The 23,031-nt window shown below is 40.9% G+C and overlaps 1 protein-coding gene across 1 annotated transcript in view; it reads left to right on the top strand.

Moving 5' to 3' along the window:
* Positions 1-23,031, top strand: part of LOC311135592 (ectodysplasin-A-like) — a 56,207-nt gene continuing 33,176 nt past the window's right edge. Inside the window, exon 1 of the mRNA XM_084169602.1 lies at positions 1-497. Coding sequence (XP_084025728.1) covers positions 204-497 — 294 coding nt within the window. The 5' untranslated portion in view covers positions 1-203. The remainder of the gene's footprint in view (positions 498-23,031) is intronic.

Consider the following 23,031-nt stretch of genomic DNA (forward strand, 5'->3'; position numbering starts at 1 on the left):
AGAGGGGCGGATCTATCAAACGGGATCGTTTTACTTTACGATATCAGTGTGTGGGTTATCGTACCGTCCCCCTGACTAGATGTGGATGGAGATAACTGTCGCTGTGCTAACGTTTGAGCATCAGTCAGCTCAGGTTAGGGCCATAGCATCATAGACAAAAGCCGAGTATGCTGAAATAGCAACGACTGAAACAGTATCTAGACATGGCACCCAAATCGCTGTCTGAAAAGTTTGCAAATTTAGAGGACTTAAAAGAGTCTACCTGCATTTGCAGGAAACAGTGTAAGAACTGTAAAATCTTTTTGGGATTCTTCGTCTTATCCCTTTCATTGCATCTAGTTACGCTTTTCTGTTATTTGGACCTGAGATCCGAGGTGAAACGCGAGATTCTCCAAAAGAACAGAGAGGAGACACTGTCACCGGCCGCAACCCATATGAATCACCGATATTCTCCAGTATTCCAGCTGTTGGATATCAGCTACCCAACTGATCTACAGGTAGGATAATTATCGCCTCTGTAATAGCTTAACACTAAACACATATTTACTTTTGTAAGAATGCATTAAAATACACATCAGGGACCAAAGTGTAGCCTTATACACCAAATTATTTTATACAGAATATGGATAATTTATCATTACAAATAACTGTATTTGTAAGTTCAATATGGACATCACTTTTGGTCTTTAAAAGTCTTTGTAAGACCTTGCATTTCAGTTTGCTTATTCTCAGTATTCTGTGTAACCTAATGATTAATTTAACCTAACCAACCAGATGAACAACTGGCCCCAGGGTGCGCATGCATGATTAGCCTACTGATGATAAATGGTATGATGTCTAGAACCTGGGTGACCTCATGCAGAGGTATTTTCCTACCAGGGTGTGCTTTGCATAAAGTGCCTGGAATGATCACATGGTTAACATATTTTTCACTTGTGGGATGTTGAAACAATGTTCAAATTTCTCTCATGGATGTGTATGATGATTAGGCTATTGACTGTCATCAGTTAGAACCTTTCATTAGTCCTTGATCAGACAGAATAATATATTGGTCCATGGTTCTCAGATGAGAACTACTTTGTTTGATTATGATACGGCCTCGTTGCAGGTTGGCAGTAGGCTTATAGTAATACAAATCATCATTTCACAGCTGTGGTGTCCAATTGTAATAATATAATAATAATATGCCATTTAGCAGACGCTTTTATCCAAAGCGACTTACAGTCATGCGTGCATACATTATTTATTTTTTTGTGTATGGGTGGTCCCGGGGATCGAACCCACTACCTTGGCGTTACAAGCGCCGTGCTCTACCAGCTGAGCTACAGAGGACCAATTGTCTATTGTTACTTGAGATTGATAATGCTTAATAATGCTTTTGGTGAAAGTATTTTTTCCAAAGTGGTTTAGCGAGGATTTGAATAGTGAGTGTATGGTTTGAGTGACCTGGTGGTGCATGTTGAGACGAGCAGACACCTACGAGAATACTGCATGCCATCAGCATGTGGCACAGTAAGATTACACCCATCCCCTCCATGTATTAACAAGCCACTCACACATTTTACTGCATTGTTGGCATATTATAATCGCCTACAATTTCGTCATGAGGGCAGAAAACACCTGGGGCCATTGGAGTTGTTACTGGAATCAAATCATAAAAGGTGCTAAAGTTCTCATCAGCTATTCTTTTAGCCTGTGAATTGACATTGTGGGACAGAGCTCCCACTCGTCTGAGGCTATAGTGTGTAAGATGGCTCTGCCAAACGTGCATGGTTTGAAATATGCTTTCACAGGAGCATGATAAGCCATGTAAAAAATACTACCATGCAGAAACATATGGTAGGAAGACGACAGTCAGTGGATGCCTTTCAATTACAGATAAATTAAATTACACATAATTCTACAATTTTTAAATCCATCTGGCCCTCATCGACGTTATAATCAGATGAGATTAAAAGTTTATTGATTTGGTTGCGATCATGTCGCTCTTGAGTTCTCCAGAATCCACATTGTTGTCTTTGACCTTGCTACCAGCTGTGAAAGTACTACACAGCACTAGTGGTTGCTTTTTATTTATTTATCCCCTAGTAGACTTATCAAGAAATCCTTCGCTTTTAAGTTCAGTCACAATGTTTGTTGTAGGCCTAAGGGTGGTTTGTTCATAGAGGTTTATATTGACAAAAATACTTCCAAAAGCCAAAATGAGATTGTGAATGAACTAAAGCAGGTATACGACCCCTTGCTTCGTTGTTTCAACTTCCCCAGGCATTGTGGCTTGCCTCCAGAGCTCAGTGTGAAATCTCTAACTAGCACAGTTAGCTCCACACAAATATCCGGTTCCAACCCTGAACATCACTATTAAATCAGACTGTGTGCTCTGTTGCAGTATGAGATTTCTAACAGGATATTACCTTAAAAGCAACATTGTGCAACGCAAGTAATTACATCCACTCAATTACTCAACTCCATTAAAATGGAGCATTGTGGGAGAATGTACACATGGTAGTAAATGTTAACATAGATGCAGACATACAGTGGGGAGAACAAGTATTTGATACACTGCCGATTTTGCAGGTTTTCCTACTTACAAAGCATGTAGAGGTCTGTAATGTTTATCATAGGTACACTTCAACTGTGAGAGACGGAATCTAAAACAAAAATCCAGAAAATCACATTGTATGATTTTTAAGTAATTAATTTGCATTTTATTGCATGACATAAGTATTTGATCACCTACCAACCAGTAAGAATTCCGGTTCTCACAGACCTGTTCATTTTTCTTTAAGAAGCCCTCCTGTTCTCCACTCATTACCTGTATTAACTGCACCTGTTTGAACTCGTTACCTGTATAAAAGACACCTGTCCACACACTCAATCAAACAGACTCCAACCTCTCCACAATGGCCAAGACCAGAGAGCTGTGTAAGGACATCAGGGATAAAATTGTAGACCTGCACAAGGCTGGGATGGGCTACAGGACAATAGGCAAGCAGCTTGGTGGGAAGGCAACAACTGTTGGCGCAATTATTAGAAAATGGAAGAAGTTCAAGATGACGGTCAATCACCCTCAGTCTGGGGCTCCATGCAAGATCTCACCTCGTGGGGCATCAATGATCATGAGGAAGGTGAGGGATCAGCCCAGAACTACACGGCAGGACCTGGTCAATGACCTGAAGAGAGCTGGGACCACAGTCTCAAAGAAAACCATTAGTAACACACTACGCCGTCATGGATTAAAATCCTGCAGCGCACGCAAGGTCCCCCTGCTCAAGCCAGCGCATGTCCAGGCCCGTCTGAAGTTTGCCAATGACCATCTGGATGATCCAGAGGAGGAATGGGAGAAGGTCATGTGGTCTGATGAGACAAAAATAGAGCTTTTTGGTCTAAACTCCACTCGCCGTGTTTGGAGGAAGAAGAAGGATGAGTACAACCCCAAGAACACCATCTCAACCGTGAAGCATGGAGGTGGAAACATCATTCTTTGGGGATGCTTTTCTGCAAAGGGGACAGGACAACTGCACCGTATTGAGGGGAGGATGGATGGGGCCATGTATCGCGAGATCTTGGCCAACAACCTCCTTCCCTCAGTAAGAACATTGAAGATGGGTCGTGGCTGGGTCTTCCAGCATGACAACAACCCGAAACACACAGCCAGGGCAACTAAGGAGTGGCTCCGTAAGAAGCATCTCAAGGTCCTGGAGTGGCCTAGCCAGTCTCCAGATCTGAACCCAATAGAAAATCTTTGGAGGGAGCTGAAAGTCTGTATTACCCAGCGACAGCCCCGAAACCTGATGGATCTGGAGAAGGTCTGTATGGAGGAGTGGGCCAAAATCCCTGCTGCAGTGTGTGCAAACCTGGTCAAGACCTACAGGAAACGTATGATCTCTGTAATTGCAAACAAAGGTTTCTGTACCAAATATTAAGTTCTGCTTTTCTGATGTATAAAATACTTATGTCATGCAATAAAATGCAAATTAATTACTTAAAAATCATACAATGTGATTTTCAGGATTTTTGTTTTAGATTCCGTCTCTCACAGTTGAAGCGTACCTATGATAAAAATTACAGACCTCTACATGCTTTGTAAGTAGGAAAACCTGCAAAATCGGCAGTGTATCAAATACTTGTTCTCCCCACTGTATATTAGAAGTGAGAGACCTTTAGAGTTGATTTAGGCACCATATTTGGAAATATCAGTGAAATATGCGATTATGGATGTGTTTATTGTTTGCGTTTGTATTTGTCTGTAGTGTCAATTGCTTTGAGTCCTTATTACCATAGATTTAAGCAAAAGTCTAACCTGAACCAAATAACCATCCAGAGGGTATGTGGTCAGGGTTCAATCTGAGGGCTGTAGTTATAGAGGTTAGGGATGGGCCCTATGTCATTTTACATAATCTATTGTAAAACCCACCACTCAAGCTCATAAAAGATAAGTAAACACACATTTTAAACAAGCATACATTTAACACACACACACACACATACATGCCACACCACCACCTCCCTCCCCGCAATTAGATCATCCCCTGATGATGAACTGTGGTCAAGAACGATGTGTTTACTTTAGCTGTAGGTTTTAATTGATTTATTTGGAATGCTTTCAAAGGAACAGTGGGCCTCAGGCCATATTTGTTACTGGGGACAGGTGTCAAGACTGTTACTAGTTTTGTTTTGCTTGCAAGGGAGTTAGGAAAGAATGTTTGAATGTCCCTAATTGTGGATGATGTTTGCCATGATATGCACCTGCTTCTATTTAGATTAACTTGAGGGTATAAGCTAGTGGCTACACAGATGTTATTTTCTTTCTTATGGGAAGCTATTCATACAAACAAAACATTTTGTGTCTTTCGGTATGTTTAGAGAACAGAGGAGAGACAGAGTTACTGCTAACTAAAGAGTAAAAAGTAAAAAAAAGCCTAAAAAGGTTTCCTGTTGAGTATTATTTTGAAGGTGAAAGCTTTTTATATCGTAAAGGGATTTACCTCCTGCATGAGACTGAACAAAATAACACATTTTCATTGCTTCTCCCTCTTGAAGCTACTAATTAGTGTGACCTGGGTCACGACTCAAGATTGTGTTAGCCCACAGAGCTTAAGTCTAGGCAATGGCATTAGCTTTGGGAGCTAACGCAAGCTCTTTCCATGACATAGACTGACCAGATTAATCCAAGTGAAAGCTATGATCGATCCCTTATTGATGTCACCTGTTAAACACACTTCAATCAGTGTAGATGAAGAGGAGGAGACAGGTTAAAGAATGATTTTTAAAACTTCAGACAGTTGAGACATGGATTGTGTATGTGTGCCATTCAGAGGGTGAATGGGCAAGACAAAATATTGAAGTACCTTTGAACGGGGTATGGAAGTAGATGCCAGGTGCACCGGTTTGAGTGTGTCAAGAACTGCAACGCTGCTGGGTTTTTCACGCTCAACAGTTTCCTTGTGTATCAAGAATGGTCCACCACTCAAAGGACATCCAGCCAACTTGACACAACTGTGGGAAACATTGGAGTCAACATGGGCCAGCATCCCTGTGGAACGCTTTCAACACCTTGTAGAGTCCATGCCCCGACGAATTGAGGCTGTTCTGATATATCAATATCAATGTTCCTAATATTTTGTACACTCAGTGTACGTGTACACCAACTGTGTGTTCCAAATCACATGCAACTATTTTTGAGGGGGACAAATATTGAGCAATCATGTAGCGGTGAAGTAACAGTTTAACAATATGTATTTACTTATGTGCCAGAATGAATGTATTGTCTTCACCACTAATCTGTATGGTAAACCACTGCCTTGAAGTGATCCTGACATACAGTACTGTATATGATGTTACCTATTATATAGTCTTTAGTCAGCTTTTGCAGAAATATGGTGCTCAGTTGTGGAGCCAAAGTACTTTAGTGGTTTATTTCAAAGAAAACTCTGAGAGATCAGTAATCACACAATTGTTTCTAACCCCTCCACTCCGAAACTCAAAACAGCGTTGGTTTGAGGTTCACAAAAAGTTGTCTTCAAAGTAGCCTCAATTCCCCGTTATATAATCTGTGACTCCACACGTTTGTCATATAAACGTAGAGAGGTGGTATAACTTGAATTCTGTATATTGAACATACTGTATGTCTATTGAGCCATATTGTAGAATATCAAAGAGACCTGCATGCACCAGTGATCTTTTCACTCAGTATCCCAGTTGTTACATAAGATCAGGCTTCATAATTCCATCATGATAGTAGCTCAGATACTATTAGGCAGTTCTGCCATTTTACTTTCTTTTCCTAGTAGTCCTGGAGGGCTATGGAGGGCTATGGACCTCCATGACTCAGAACAGTTGGAGACCAAGGTGCATCCGCATTCTACATGAGCTGTGGCGCCTGCAGGTAGACCAGCCATGAGGGAGTTACATTTCATTTTAGGAGCAAGAGTACTAAACTAAGACATTAATTCATTCGACTATCAATCATGTCTTGTCAATTTGTCATATTATCAACAGTTGAACAGTATAGTCATTTTTGTGGTTTTTGGCTAGCCACAATTAGTCCTTTATTTTTCGCTCTTGTATTTTCAGACCAAGCATGGATGTTTTATTATTGCTCTTCTCTGTGAAGTTCAATTTGTGTGGGTAAGCCCAGACATTTTTGGTGGAGTAGTTTGTGCAATTACTTGAGGAATTCTCATGAAACTGTTGTCTCTCTGTCCTCTGACGGAAGACCACGGCACAGCCCCTTTGTGAGAGAGTTTTTACAAAAAGCAGGATTACATTTGCTTGAGTTTAGAAGAGCAATAACATGCCATTCTGGATTTTGTATTTTTTGTGGGTAAACCAATTTGTTTACTAACTAGAACACATCCTTCAAAATGATTTTAGGATTGAATGAATACCACTTGAGAGATCAAATTAGGGCCTTATACTGACTTGAGGTCTGTGCATGTAGCCTAATTCAATTTGAACAAAAGTCTGAGCGGAAAGTGGTTAGAAAGTAATTGTACCTAATGTTTTTATTGTATAAAAAAATATTATCTGAAAGGACTTATTTTTCTGGACATTCATGTATATGAGCATCCCAAATTCTTAACATTATTAAGAAGCATATGGAGGAGATTGTTCATAACAAATTTGACCTCATTCTCACAAGACCATCACAAATAATTAATTTCTTACATGTAATAACAATGTACTGAAGAAGAAATTGAAATCATGAACACTGCTATTAGATCAATCAAATAAATAATATAGGCCTATTCATCAGCCTAGTCATCATATTCCCATTCTAGTGGTTTGAGTTTCGAAAGAGACTATGAAAAATAGAGGAGTAGTGAAAGCAAGTTGTCAACCTTGCTGCAGAACAGATGTGGGGCCACATTTACGAAACATGTTTCATGTGGTTTTCTGGTTGTCCCAAATTGGAATTGTTTTAAAGCCACAACACACAGAAACTGTGCTAGGAGGAAGGGTAGGGTGAACACTTGGAGGAACAAAGGGAGGAAAACGAGGTAGCAGGTGGAAAAACATATTTGCCAAATTGCTGACAGGTGCTCCACAGCCTTGGTTTGAAGGTTCAAATAGAAAACGCAGCATGGGGAATTGAACAAGCTTTCAGAATTTGGCTAAGAGCCACTCAAAGCAAGATGTGGCAATTTTAGCTACCAAGTTGTTGGGATATTTGTTGGGATTTTCTTTGTTGAGATTTATTTAAACCCATTCACGTGCCTTGCAAGAATCTCTGTGTTCAGAGCTACAGTTTTTAGGTGCAATGTCAATTGATTGGTTGCTGTGCATAATTTGGTACAGAAATATGTAGGCCTACAGTGCATCTAGCTAGACATATTGTGGGGATTCATGATAGGTACTGATCTGAGCATGATTGTGTTAGCTCAGCTGACTGATAGAGATTTTAGGGTGGATTTACATTAGCTCTCACTAGACATATTTTACTATCTCTCTTTAACATCAGATTTGCAACTGTTCTGTTTACACTGGCCTTGGATGTGGTGTGGCCAAAGCCACATTCCTGCCTTGTGTGAGTGCAGCTATTAGCATACCGTAAATACCATAGTATATAGACAAACAAAATAAGGATAGCAATTCAAACTATACAGGACCTTCTCATCTAAACTATATTGCATAAAGTGTTGCACACTTGATTAATCAGACTGGTCTCATAGACTAGAACTAACATAGTAAACGTAAATCCGGGACCCTCAAATTAGTATGTTACGTTTGGTATGGTTACAAAAGACAGAATGTTACTTAAGGCAAAACTGAAAGGAGGGTTGTTGGTCGGGGCTGGATGGGTTTGCATATAATGCAAACGTCTAGCAACCCAAAGGACAACTTTAGCATTTTATCTAATTAGCAACTTTGCAACTACTTACTACTTTTTAGCTACTTTGCAACTACAATGCGGTCCGGAAGCTCCAAAGGTTAGCCACAACTAATTGGAATTCGTAACATATCATACGTTTCGCAAATTCTTAACATATTGTACGAATTGTAATTCGTAACATCATACGAAATGGGTGATGGACATCCACAAATTAATACATACCATATGAAACATAACATATCATACTAATGGAATGTCTCAGATTTACATACAGAATAATATAACATTCTCTGAGACCACATTGTATTAATGCAATGATTCACAAATGGGTAGATACTTTTGGTAATGTAGTGTATGTGGACACCTGCTCATCGAACATCTCATTCCAAAATCATGGGCAATAACATGGAGTTGGTCCCTCCTTTGCTATAACAGCCTCCACTCTTCTGGGAAGGCTTTCCACTAAATGTTTGAACATTGCTGAAGGGACTTGCTTCCATTTAGCCACAAGAGCATTAGTGAGGTCGGGCACTGATGTTGGGCAATTAGGCCTGGCTCGCAGTCTGCGTTCCAATTCATCCCAATGGTGTTCAATGGGGTTGAGGTCAGGGCTCTGTGCAGGCCAGTCAAGTTCTTCCACACCGATCTCAACAAACCATTTCTGTATGGACCTTGCTTTGTGCACGGGGGCACATGCTCAAACAGGAAAGGGCCTTCCCCAAACTGTTTCCACAAAGTTGGAAGCACAGAATCGTCTAGAATGTCATTGTATGGTGTAGCATTACGATTTCCCTTCATTGGAACTAAGGGGCCTAGCCCGAACCATGAAAAACAGCCCCAGACCATTATTCCTCCACCAAACTTTACAGTTGGCACTATGCATTCGGGCAGGTAGCGTTCTCCTGGCATCCACCAAACCCAGATTTGTTAGTCGAACTGCCAGATGGTGAATCATGATTCATCACTCCAGAGAACACATTTCCACTGCTCCAGAGTTCAATGGCAATGAGCTTTACACCACTCCAGCCAACGCTTGGCATTGCGCATGGTGATCTTAGGCTTGTGTGCGACTGCTCGGCCATGGAAACCCATTTCATGAAGCTCCCCACGAACAGTTATTGTGCTGACGTTGCTTCCAGAGGCAGTTTGTAATTCGGTAGTAAGTGTTGCAACCGAGGACAGACGATTTTAACGCGCCTTGCGCTTCAGCACTCGGCGGTCCCGTTCTGTGAGCTTGTGTGGCCTACCACTTCGTGGCTGAGCCGTTGTTGCTCCTAGACGTTTCCATTTCACAATAACAGCACTTACAGTTGACCGGGGCAGCTCTAGCAGGGCAGAAATTTGACGAACTGACTTGTTGGAAAGGTGGCATTCTATGACGGTGCCACGTTGAAAGTCACTGAGCTCTTCAGTAAGGCCATTCTACTGCCAATGTTTGTTTATGGAGATTGCATGGCTGTGTGCTCAATTTTATACAGCTGTCAGAAACGGGTGTGGCTGAAATAGCCAAATCCACTTATTTGAAGGGGTGTCCACATACTTTTGTGTATATATAGTGTATTTTAAAAGCCTTAAATTTTTTGTGGGGGTAACAGAGCAAAAATGCTGTCTGCTGGTATTAAGGTAATTAAGGTAATTCTTGCAGGGATATGTGGCGTGGGAGAGCCGTTGTCTTTGCACTGTACCACTCATGGTGTAGATGTCTCCCACACTACAGTATCTACAGAGGTAGTGTGGGAGATATCTCTTAAAGATAGATTTGAATCTAGATCCGTCTCTTTACACTACACAAGTATCTCTCCTGGACCTAGTTTGTGTTGTCAAGGTAGTGTAGTGTAAACATGTTATGAGGTCATGTCAAGCAATGCCACTTGTTCACCACAGGAGATCATCATGCACCAGCAGAGGTTTGACTTGAGATTTGATCATGGGTTCATGTTCAAATTGATCAATCTGGGACTTTGTGTGATGATTGCCTATGCTCACTTAATGCTCAGATTTGAGCATAATTGTTTTATAAATGAAAGCCAATGTCCTTAAGGCACTCGTACGTCTATCTTTAATCCTTAAAAGCCTTCAAAAGAAAGTGTATTTCGGAGGTGGGGGGGTTACTTTTAATGGACCCTGTAAAATCTGGTATAAAACTGAAACTAAGAACGTTGGGGCAACAAAAAGCATGATCATGTGTTAAAGATGTTAAAACATTCCAGGCTTTTCTTTGAAACAACCAGATGATCATGTGCCATTAGACTGCCTCCTAAAATATTACAGAACAGTGTGTCATCTCCAGAATCTTGTTCTGCGAGGCTATCTGTTGAGAGTGATTTGGGAAAGCCAAATGGCACAGATAACTGAGCTGTCTGATCTTTCAAAAACGAAAGTTGATGGACTCAAGGACATCACATGCATGGTGTCTGTGTTATGAGTAAATTGTCTCATGGACCAAGATTATCTGAAAACCCAATGATGTTCTACATCCCAAAAGTAAACATCCATAAATAAATCTCTTCTTTTGAGACATTTTTTCCCCACTCATTTTATCTCTCTTGCCCTCTTTTGTCTTTTGATGTCATAGAGACAGCGGATTATTATAGTGTCATTTGTGAAGAGCGAGTATCTTAGTTTCTCGCAGAGCAACGTCCAAAGGCCTTCGTGACTGCCTTACTGAAAGCAGCTGTGATACATTACTGGGACTAGATGAGATAAGGCGTGTCTGAGACGTCCCAGGCCCTTTGTTGATATGCAAAGTGTTTGATGTCAGTTTCAGTGCAGCTTGGTTTATGGAAAAAATATATAATTTGCCATGTTGGAAAGTCTTGTATGACTTATGCTTTAGCGAACACATCCCTGTTTGTCTTTCTTTGTGATTTAGTCCAATTTCAGAGAGCTATAAAACTCACTTACAGGGATGAGGGGGTTCCCTTTTTGATTTGTAATATCCACAGAAGGATGAAGTACAAGGGCTTTGCTGAAAAAGACAGAGCTAAAGAAAGTACGAGAGACATATATACAGTATTCGCATAGTGGAGGGCATATTCAGTGGCCATCTTTTGAACAGCATTCCTGAGTTGTCAATCATTTACTTTTGACATTGTTGGGAGTTTTGATCAAATCTACATCTGCACCTGTGGCTACATTCAAACTAATGGGCACATGTACAGTATGTGTAAATAATTTGAAGGTTCCTAGATATGTTTGAATTTAATTGCATGTAGTCGCGTAATTGTTGTAGACCACACATTCTGTATTCTCTGAAACAAGGTGGCCTCATCATCACACAATGTTGTGACTTTACTATGTGTGTGGCTGGCTTTACGAGGTGCTGGGATAATGATTATGAATTATGACCTGTTTCATTTCTTGAATTTCCTAATTTATGTAGAATTAACTACTAGGATAATTTGATTATTTACTAGATTACATACAGATGTTGCGTTAAAGTAGCGTTTTAACTTTCTGCTTTATCTTTCTCAAACTGACTCTCACAATGCATCACCCATGTAGGCTACCCTTCAACACGAATGCCATTCTAACAATTGTTCTATAATTGTATGATAAATCAGTTCCCTGTTTGCAGGTAGCTGCGGGTGCACACTTGATGACGGTGTGCCTTGCATATTGGATTGTAATATGGCAGCTGAAATTAGTTTTTCAAATATATTGGGATTTATTAAAGAGTTACAGCCAATGACCGTGTTTTACCATTGATTCAGTTTGCCAACCTGCTGCTATAAAGCTGCAGCTTTAGCTGCTGCCAGTCACTGTTCTTTTTGGTTGTTTCTCCCTTCATGCTATTTCAACGTGACCAGTGTAGTAACTATGAACTTAGACGATTGCAGTCATCCACAGCCATCACACGGCCAAGACATATTAAGAGTCTGCATGAGAAGGACCAAATGACTTGGGATTAGTGAAGAAAATACGAAAACTGAGGGCCTCAGACTTACATTAGCATTTCTCCTGAGAGGTCACGAATGTGGGGGTGTTGAACTGTATGTTTGGAGCCTCAAGGTAAAAGCTGAAAGAAAACATGCTTTTCCCCCTGGTATATTAATGAATTCTTTAAGTCAGTGACAACATCTTAGTTTATTATTTCTGGCCTTATGTACTAATTTATATTTGATTTTGCATGTAATACATGAATTGGCTGGCTACATCCTAGAGTATTGCATGTCTATTTGATTCGATTTAATACTTATCCACTTTATGGAGTGGTTTTTATGAACTTCCCACATGTGTATGGGTCCTGCAGCCCAAATTCAAACTCTGTTATCAAACCATCTCTAGAACAGTGCAGCTGATTGCCAATCTCTCAGTTATTTGAGATTAATTCCATTGCTTAGTCAATAAGGGATTTCTGGTTTCTGACCTTTTGTGGGAACAATTTGAGCTTGGGAGTAGTTAGAATAATATTTTCTCAATATAAATTTTCATAGTTTGAAGAAAGAGACCAATGAGTCATATGACAGGTCTCTTGGCTATTGTTTAAAGAGGCTAGATACTGTTTGTTGTGTTCAGACAGAGGAAAACTCAGCACTTAAAGACGTTTCTTCTCATAACTCTTGCTGAAAGGGCCCAGTCTTTGTTTGAAGTCTTCTTGAAGTGTGTTGACATGACCAGAGTTGTCTCCATAGTAACACTGATTCCCAAAGCTGCACTGGATGTTCTCGTTCCATCAGATTACATTATAACAATAAAAAACTGTGAAAATATTTCATATTGACAAGTTCTTTGGTTTCCATCTGATGGCCACATATTGGATAGTGATAGCCAGGCTAGTCACAATTTAAGACTTCCCAATGAAAACTATTTGAAACTGGCCATAACGAACTGAACGGAAAAGATTGAGAATCATTGTGAATTTTGTTTGTTACTCTGAATCACAATGTACCAGATCCAAAATATTTACAGTTTGTAGTTCAGTTACTGTGAAAAAACCTCAAACTAATATGTAACAGCTGGTTCATGTTTTTTAACATTTTCATCAGGGGTTTGATCCAGTGAATTTTGTATGCAATTGTCGAGACTATTTTCTCCTCTTTTGAGCTTTTCTCATGGTTAGTTGCAGCTTTTACATTTCATATAACGCTAATTATATTGGTTTGAAGAAGGCACAGCTGGGTCTCAACCCAGTGCAGGCTAATGCCCCACATGCTTTTAATCAAAGATTAATTTCCTATTAAATAAAAACGGACCACTTTCGAAACTTGTCGTGCCACAACATGGAGTGTGTTTACTAAGTGTAACCAAATCCTGTTTCTTGTAAAGAGGGCAAATCCGCAAGAGAGTCACAAACACATACAGATGAGTTTTTCAAAGCTGTGGCTTTTGCTACTGCGATGACAAGTGAGTGTGCAGTTCCACCACATCGGCCGGCGGTGCAGTTGAACTGATGTGACAGAACAGAGACAGAGATGGGCTGTCCCCATTATCTCACCATGGTACAGCCACAGTCACACACAGACTCTCATCAGAAGCTGTCTATCATCATGTCTATCTCCAATGACTTTTTCACACAGAAAAAAATTGTAAAGCCATCACTTTGCTTTAAAGAGGAGTTGACGTGTGGTGTGGATTTGAGTTGGTCTGTGCAGGATTCTTTAATCAGTCAGACAGTATAGTCTTTGAATTATCACACTGCTGAAGATACAATGTAGGGTAATGAATCCCATCCACCAACCCTGTGTTGCACAGACCTTGTTGATGAATAGCTGTCATTTTGGGTAGGAATGCCTAAATGTTTACTCATAGAGGCTTTCGGCTCACCATGATTCTCATTGTGTAGGATAGTTTACTACTCAAAGTGTATTGTTTGACTTTTGAATCTCTTTTGAAGTAAATTCATGTTTTAACCAAAGCTTTCTTGTTTGTGGAGGACGAAGATGTATTCATTGATTCTTGTTGTTTCTGACTGAGTGACTATTGGGCAATCATTGTTCATTGCCTAAAAGACTCCTCTCATGCTGTTGGCACGTTGGCATTTATTGAGATGACTCATGTACTGGAGACAGCTCTGGAGAGTAGACACTAGCTGGCACAGCCACAAAGTCAGAAAACCTAACCCTAACCTTAACCCTAACCGTAACCACACTGCTAACCCTAATGCCTAACCCCAACCTTAAATGCATTTTTGTTTTCATTAATTTTTGCAATATAGCCAATTTTTACTTTGCAACTGGCCCATCTAGTGGAAACCACTCAGTTCTGCCTCCAGGACAAGACTCATGACAATAAATGTCAACCTGGTCAATAGACTAGATGGATGATATAACCGGCCTTCATTTTGTTGAAGAATTGTTGTGTCACAGATGGCCTGATCAGCTATTACTTCATATCAATATGATATTCATAAATATCTAATTCTGTTGTCATTTTCTCATCTCGTTGTGCACCATTCTTCATGTTTCATGTTCCGTGATCTTTCAGTAAAAACACTGTCAAATATTGATGTATAGGACCAGATGGCAATACTTGGGGTGAAAACACTAGTAAATGTTATACTACACACACTTATTTGCACAGATGGCAGTATTAAACAATCTTGATTATGGGTTCAGATGGATTGCCCTCTCCATTGAACTCCAGGGCTGACTATCATTGAACTCTGTCATGATGAGTGATGTTTTAAAATAAATCATCATCATGGGTAATGTCCCATACAATTCTGGATTGTCGAATACTGTTCTCTGACATTGGTCTTGTATACCCTATTCCTACTGTATAATAGTATTTTCTAGTGGCAAAAACTGGCAATACTTTGTTGGTATTCTGAAAATGGTTGAGGAGAAGGAGCACAGTTAGGAGTGGATTAGTGTGTATGAGGTCTGTAGACTGCATGTAATGGATGAGGTTGGTTTGCTGTGTCAGGTTCAGGTCTAGTGTCAGTGCTGTGATGTAGGCTAGCTTTGCTACAGTACAGCTGTGTCCCATCTGGCTAGGGCTGCAGACTGGTGCAACATCTGGAGCTCTGTGGACAGACAAGTCTCTCTCTCTCTCTCTCTCTCTCTCTCTCTCTCTCTCTCTCTCTCCTCCACTGGACTTTATCTGGGCTAACACTGGGCTTATGAGGTGAGAACATGTTCATGTCTGGTACGAGACAAGTGCTCTAGCTGTAACGTCTCATCCAGCGTGAGTCACCATCATTATGCCACTCAGCACACACAGGGGCGTCATGCACCCTAAAAATCTGAGGGGGCACAAAGTAGGTCATGATGGCTGGGGAGTGGTCCGGAGGGGGGCTATGAAACAGCTTTTTCCTGCAATCTAGAGACATAATTATCATGCTTACTTCTATTTTTCTGCATATCTAAGCATACCTCTCGAGCTGTCTATATCCTCCTGACTGGTGTTTATTTTTTTAAAGAAACTAAATACGCTTCTTTGCATCTCTGCTCAAATCTGGGTAAAAGATTGAAAGGAGTGAGAGTGTTATTCAGTACATTTAGAGATTGCTTGCTTTTGTAAAGTCTACCAACCTTGCCAGCAGACATGCGTGCCATTGGCGTAGCGCAGTTTCTCTGGACCCTCGCAAAGTCGGAGTTGCCCCCCCCCCCCCACAAAAAAAATGTTTTATCTGATGCGTCAGCAACTCCCAAAGTATAGACTACTGATCGCTGTCCATGGTTCTGAAATTGCGACGTCTACGCGGCTGCCTGTCAGAGGATGTGGCGCTAGTGCTTGTAGTAGCCTATAGCTTTGCTTTAATGGATACATGTTTCTTTTTATTTGGTCGTCATTTTCTCATGTTAAGCCTAACGTTTATGTTACACGAAGCTATAGGCCTACGGTGTTGCAATGCTGCTATTTAGAATGCTGGATGGCGTCAAAAATGTGTTTACTTGTTCAGTAATTCAAGTGGGAAATTCAAACATTGCAGATTGTAAAATTAATTTTTGATGCAACAGCATTCTAATCAGTAACCAATAGATTTTTTTAAAATATACATTTACAACTGTCCTGTAGGCCTGCAGCCTACATTTGCCATCCTCGAGCTCTCTCGCAGCTTGGATAGAAAGTTTGTGCTGCGTAAAACCAGTCTATTAATGCCAAATAATAGAATCAGTCCACCGTCAAAACAATAGCTTACTAGGTGATTGTTTTATTATGCAGACAATGTAGGCTAGCCTATTAACCTATCTATAGCTACAGTGCCTTGCAAAAGTATTCATCACCCTTGGCATTTTTCCTATTTTGTTGCATTACAACCTGTAATTTAAATGGATTTTAATTTGGATTTCATATAATGGGCATACACAAAATAGTCCAAATTGGTGAAGTGAAATTATAAAAAATCAATAACGGAAAAGTGCTGCGTGCATATATATTCACCCACTTTGCTATAAAGCCTCTAAAAAAGATCTGGTGCAACCAATTACCTTCAGAAGTCACATAATAAGTTAAATAAAGTCCACCTGTGTGCAATCTAAGTGTCACATGATCTGTCACATGATCTCAGTGTATATATACACCTGTTCTGAAAGGCCCCAGCGTCTGCAACACCACTAAGCAAGGGGCACCACCAAGCAAGCGGCACCATGAAGACCAAGGAGCTTTCCAAACAGGTCAGGGACAAAGTTGTGGAGAAGTACAGATCAGGGTTGGGTTATAAAAAAAATCAGAAACTTTGAACATCCCACGGAGCACCATTAAATCCATTATTAAAAAATTGAAAGAATATGGCACCACAATAAACCTGCCAAGATAGGGCCGCCCACCAAAACTCATGGACCAGGAAAGGAGGGCATTAATCAGAGATGTAACAAAGAGACCAAAGATAACCCTGAAGGAGCTGCAAAGCTCCACAGCGGAGATTGGAGGATCTGTCCATAGGACCACTTTAAGCCGTACACTCCACAGAGCTGGGCTTTACGGAAAAGTTGATAGAAAAAAGCCATTGCTTAAAGAAAAAAATAAGCAAACACGTTTGGTGTTCACCAAAAGGCATGTGGGAGACTCCCCAAACATATGGAAGAAGGTACTCTGGTCAGTTGAGACTAAAATTGAGCTTTTTGGCCATCAAGGAAAACGCTATGTCTGGCGCAAACCCAACACCTCTCATCACCCCGAGAACACCATCCCCACAGTGAAGCATGGTGGTGGCAGCATCATGCTGTGGGGATGTTTTTCAACGGCAGGGACTGGGAACCTGGTCAGAATTGAAGAAATGATGGATGCTGCTAAATACAGGGAAATTCTTGAGGGAAACCTGTTTCAGTCTTCCAGAGATTTGAGACTGGGACGGAGGTTCACCTTCCAGCAGGACAATGACCCTAAGCATACTTCTAAAGGAACACTCAAGGGGTTTAAGGGGAAACATTTAAATGTCTTGGAATGGCCTAGTCAAAGCCCAGACCTCAATCCAATTGAGAATCTGTGGTATGACTTAAAGATTGCTGTACACCAGCAGAACCCATCCAACTTGAAGGAGCTGGAGCAGGTTTGACTTGAAGAATGGGCAAAAATCCCAGTGGCTATATGTGCCAAGCTTATAGAGACATACCCCATGAGACTTGCAGCTGTAATTGCTGCAAAAGGTGGCTCTACAAAGTATTGACTTTGGGGGGGTGAATAGTTATGCACACTCAAGTTTTCTGTTTTTCTTGTCTTATTTCTTGTTTGTTTCACATACAAAAATATTGTGGTAGGCATGTTGTGTAAATCAAGTGATACAAACACCCCAGAAATCAATTTTAATTCCCGGTTGTAAGGCAACAAAATAGGAAAAATGCCAAGGGGGTGAATACTTTCGCAAGCCACTACAGTATTTAGCTGGTAACCTATATATATATGCAGGGGATCAAATACTTTTTTCCCTCACTGTGTGTATATATATATATATATACACAGTGAGGGAAAAAAATATTTGATCCCCTGCTGATTTTATATGTTTGCCCACTGACAAAGACATGATCAGCCTATAATTTTAATGGTAGGTTTATTTGAACAGTGAGAGACAGAATAACAACAAATAAATCCAGAAAAACGCATGTCAAAAATGTTATGAATTGATTTGCATTTTAATGAGGGAAATAAGTATTTGACCCCTCTGCAAAACATGACTTAGTACTTGGTGGCAAAACCCTTGTTGGCAATCACAGAGGTCAGACGTTTCTTGTAGTTGGCCACCAGGTTTGCACAAATCTCAGGAGGGATTTTCTTCCTCTCCTCTTTGCAGATCTTCTCCAAGTCATTAAGGTTTCGAGGCTGACGTTTGGCAACTCGAACCTTCAGCTCCCTCCACAGATTTTCTATGGGATTAAGGTCTGGAGTCTGGCTAGGCCACTCCAGGACCTTAATGTGCTTCTTCTTGAGCCACTCCTTTGTTGCCTTGGCCTTGTGTTTTGGGTCATTGTCATGCTGGAATACCCATCCATGACCCATTTTCAATGCCCTGGCTGAGGGAAGGAGGTTCTCACCCAAGATTTGACGGTACATGGCCCCGTCCATCGTCCCTTTGATGCAGTGAAGTTGTCCTGTCCCCTTAGCAGAAAAACACCCCCAAAGCATAATGTTTCCACCTCCATGTTTGACGGTGGGGATGGTGTTCTTAGTTCTTCTTCTTCTTCTTCTTCTTACTTCTTCTTAATACTTATTTCCCTCATTAAAATGCAAATCAATTTATAACATTTTTGAAATGTGTTTTTCTGAATGTTTTTGTTGTTATTCTGTCTCTCACTGTTCAAATAAACCTACCATTACAATTATAGACTGATCATTTCTTTGTCAGTGGGCAAACGTACAAAATCATCAGGGGATCAAATACTTTTTTCCCTCACTGTATACAGTACCAGTCCAAAGTTTGGACACACCTACTCATTCCAGGGTTTTTCTTTATTTTTACTATTTTCTACATTGTAGAATAATAGTGAAGACATCAAAACTATGAAATAACACATATGGAATAATGTAGTAACCAAAAAAGTGTTAAACAAATCAAAATATATTTTATATTTGAGATTCTTCAAAGTAGCCACCCTTTGCCTTGATGACAGCTTTGCACACTCTTGGCATTCTCTCCACCAACTTCACCTGGGGCTATCCGTCTCATCACTCGTAGGTTTACCAGTGTTCACAGAAGGGGGGTCGCTCTCATGAGCGCTGCTGCGTCTCTGGCAGTCGTCAGCTTGGTTTGCTGGGAGAGGAGGAGAACGAGGTCCTGCACTCTCACTAGAGGAACTGTCACTATTCTCAAGGGGAGGAAGACGAGGAGGAGCAAGGCCACTGTCATTGCCGGGCCCGAGCAGTGAGGTCTCTGTCAGGACTGGGAGGCTGCTAGTGCTTGCTGCTGCATAGGTAAGCCTCCTAGCTTCCACCTGTTAGGTGTTTCGTCAGTCGAGGACAAGGTGGTAGCTTTGCTGATGTGGTTATCTTCAGTAATTTGGCACACACTTGATCAGGTGTTTTTGTGTACCACTTGGTCTTGCCCTTTGTTTATCCATCTTGAGCAACACACTCACTCTCCATTCGAGTCCGACCGATTCACCTAACTTTTTTTAACTTGATAGCCAATTAGGTGAGGAGGCCGAGGCGGGCTACCACTGGCACCGCTTAGAAATAGGTAATTACATGCATGACAACTATATTGTCTGTCTCTCTCACCTACTACCATGCAGACTGGACAACACAAACACTTCACTTGCTACATGTGGAAATTAAAAAGGATGGTTCCTGTCAAATGTATTTAAAAAACAAAAAAAACATTACACATACTGTAGGTGTGAGATGACAGGCGCATGGGCCCCCAGAGCTCGTGGTCCCCCCCGCCTTGCGTGGGCTGCGGGGGATTCCACTACGCCAGTGATGCCAGCTAAGATAGACAAGCTAGCTACTTGAACTTGATAGCCTGAAATGGCTTCTTGGTGATCAAATTCATTTACAAACATACCTCCTGTGAGTCCTGTCCATCACCAGCAGCTACGCTGTGTGTGTCACTCTACACCAAAGATAATGGGTACTCTTTGAAGATAGTAGATTCAGGCCGTTTACCATTGGGAAAAAATGGTCAGCTTCGGTCTACTTAAGGGGGTTGCGCCCCCATAGACACCAATGCGATACCAGCTGGGTCTGGTCTACTTAGCTCATTGAATTCCATTGAAACAGAAAAAATTAGGGAGCCAGAGGTCTCGTATCCTCTTCCGTCTCTGCTCTACAATATCCTCTACTGACGGGATCCGTGCACCTCAGAAGGAACCACTTACTAGGGAGAATAGCGGAGGTACTCTTTGCCCGGTCTAGTCAGTATGCCCCCTCCTCAAAATACAGCTGACAGATATTTTTATAAATAATTATGATAAAACATGGCCTTAAAAATTAAGATAAGTAATTACTATTATTTTAATTGAACCGTTTTTTATTTACTTTAATGTTTGTTAATCTGAGGGGGCACGTGCCCCTATGACCCCTATGGGCATGACGCCTCTGAGCACACACCACCACCAGATTCTCTTCTCTTATGAGTCCCTGGGAAATGGATATGATTGGCTGGATAAGAACTCTCATACACTCAAGGTTGAATACAATGTTAAAAAGGGAAGCCAAGAATAGAGCTTCATAGACCATGTCAAGTGAGGCCATGATGATCACATAATGATAACATCATTGTTCACATATATCTCCATTGTCCCCTGGAGTCATCATTATTGTTGCTGCACAGAAACATCACACTGAACTTTTCCCAACTTGGCACCAGGGTGAACAGGAATCTGCATACTATTAAAGTTGCTGGAGTCAGTGCATGATCTGGATGACACTCTTATCCAAAGCGACTTACAGGAGAAATTAGGGTTAAGCGCCTTGCTTAAGGGCAGGCACATCGACATATTTTTCACCTAGTCGGCTCTGTGATTCAAACCAGCAACCTTTCGCTGACTGGCCCAACACTCTTAACCACTAGGCTACCTGCTGCCTGTATCATAATAACACTGATGTGATGCAAGATTCTGACAGTATGTGCAATTAAAGTAGTCTGGGGAATGCCCTATAAGAAAGAGAGGGCCAGATCTCCTCTGATTGTCAGTTCAAACTTTTTCCATTGCTTTGTCACTGATGCCTTCTGGATGGTCTAACTTGTTTGGCAGATACAATGTGGATCAATTTACTTTGTATAGTACTTTTCACTAGATTTAAGAATGTGCAATATATAGCGCCCAATACCCAACACATGTTGTTGTATTCAGTTTGTGCAAAACTGTAAATGAGGGGAACAGTGCTCTCTACTCATGTAGATGGTAGACCCCACTTCAGTCGGCACTATTGTTCATTAAATTCTGTTGTCAGTATTCCTATATTATAGCTAAATAGGTAATGAATACTGAAGTCTGTTGACTCCTATGTACAAAGGCTGTAATGTTCTGCATGTGTGAATTTCTCATTGTGCTTACACTGTTCAATTTCCAAAAGGCTTCTAACATGAGTTTAATTCTGATTTATTGGTGCCAGAGACAATCAGTAAGGCTTGTCTGGGCTGTACCATTGCAGTTTCTGACACATCAGCGGATCTGGTTGGTTGCCTGTGGTGCTGAAATGACATAATGCAAAAAAAGCAGAAGATGTTGCACTGGTTTGTGTCCTGGAATGAATATATAGAGAGTCAATCTCCTCAACCACAGTCACTTACTTATTCACTCAGTCATTGATGGGCTTACTCACCTGTTCTCCATGGAAGTGTTCTTCACAAACGTCATGAGCACACTCCACACCGGGGAATACTTTTTGAGGCAGTGTACTGTAGCTACTGCCGTCATGGTTACGATGAGTGAGTCTCTGAATACAAATGTATCTCAGTGAAACCCCTGATGCATCTCCCTTCATGGCTCACTCCCCCCTCCTCCACCCTACACATCACTCAAGATGTTCAGACGTCTGCACACACTCCAAAGTTATGGGTTAAAAATATGTATGAATCAGTTCTGATCTTTAATGGTGCCCATCCACAGTGTTTCTTGACTGAGTCAATATACCACTCTCTCTTTGTCTGTGCCAAATGCTACTTTATACAGTTTGCCAATAGGGCTGCTGCACATATTGGTTGTAGTTTAACTGTTAGCTATTAATTAGTAGTTATGTCAAGTGATTTATGTTCACCCCCTTGAAATTTGACATAGTCATATTGTTGATGTTTTATGAAATGTTTGAAATGACATGATCAATAGCGTGCTAGCAATGATTTCCTATGATTGAGAGCACTTGGACAAGGTTGAATACTGTTAACATTCACACATTTGGTCTAACATGGACCCAGTGCCCAGTTCAAACATGGGCCTCTGAGAATGGTGTCTGCTGACTGGTTCATGTAAGGCAGTGCGCTTCAAGACATGTTTTATTCCCCTTCTTTACAACAGTCATTTACATCTCTATTCTCTCTATATATACAATACATTCTGTGCAGTATAAACAATAGCAGTTGTGTTTATTCTTTAAATCATTCTTGTGGAAGGTCATGAAATGTTCCACACATTCATTGCGGGTGTTTTCATGGGCTGTTCACAACATAATGACTAACTACATTTTTCATGAAGTAAAAACACTACTCATGAAGGCATGCTTGGGTTTGTACGACAAGTAAAAATAAATATGAAGGCAGAGGAAGCTACTGTGAAACATGCCCACACATCCAGGGTAATCACTCTCCCTCTCAGTCCCAGTGATCCAAGCACTGCTAAACATATTGGCCATAGAAACATCTTTGAAATAAATGATGA

The sequence above is a fragment of the Coregonus lavaretus genome (assembly GCF_964263955.1).
Source record: "Coregonus lavaretus genome assembly, chromosome: 10".
Classification (NCBI taxonomy): Eukaryota; Metazoa; Chordata; class Actinopteri; order Salmoniformes; family Salmonidae; genus Coregonus; species Coregonus lavaretus.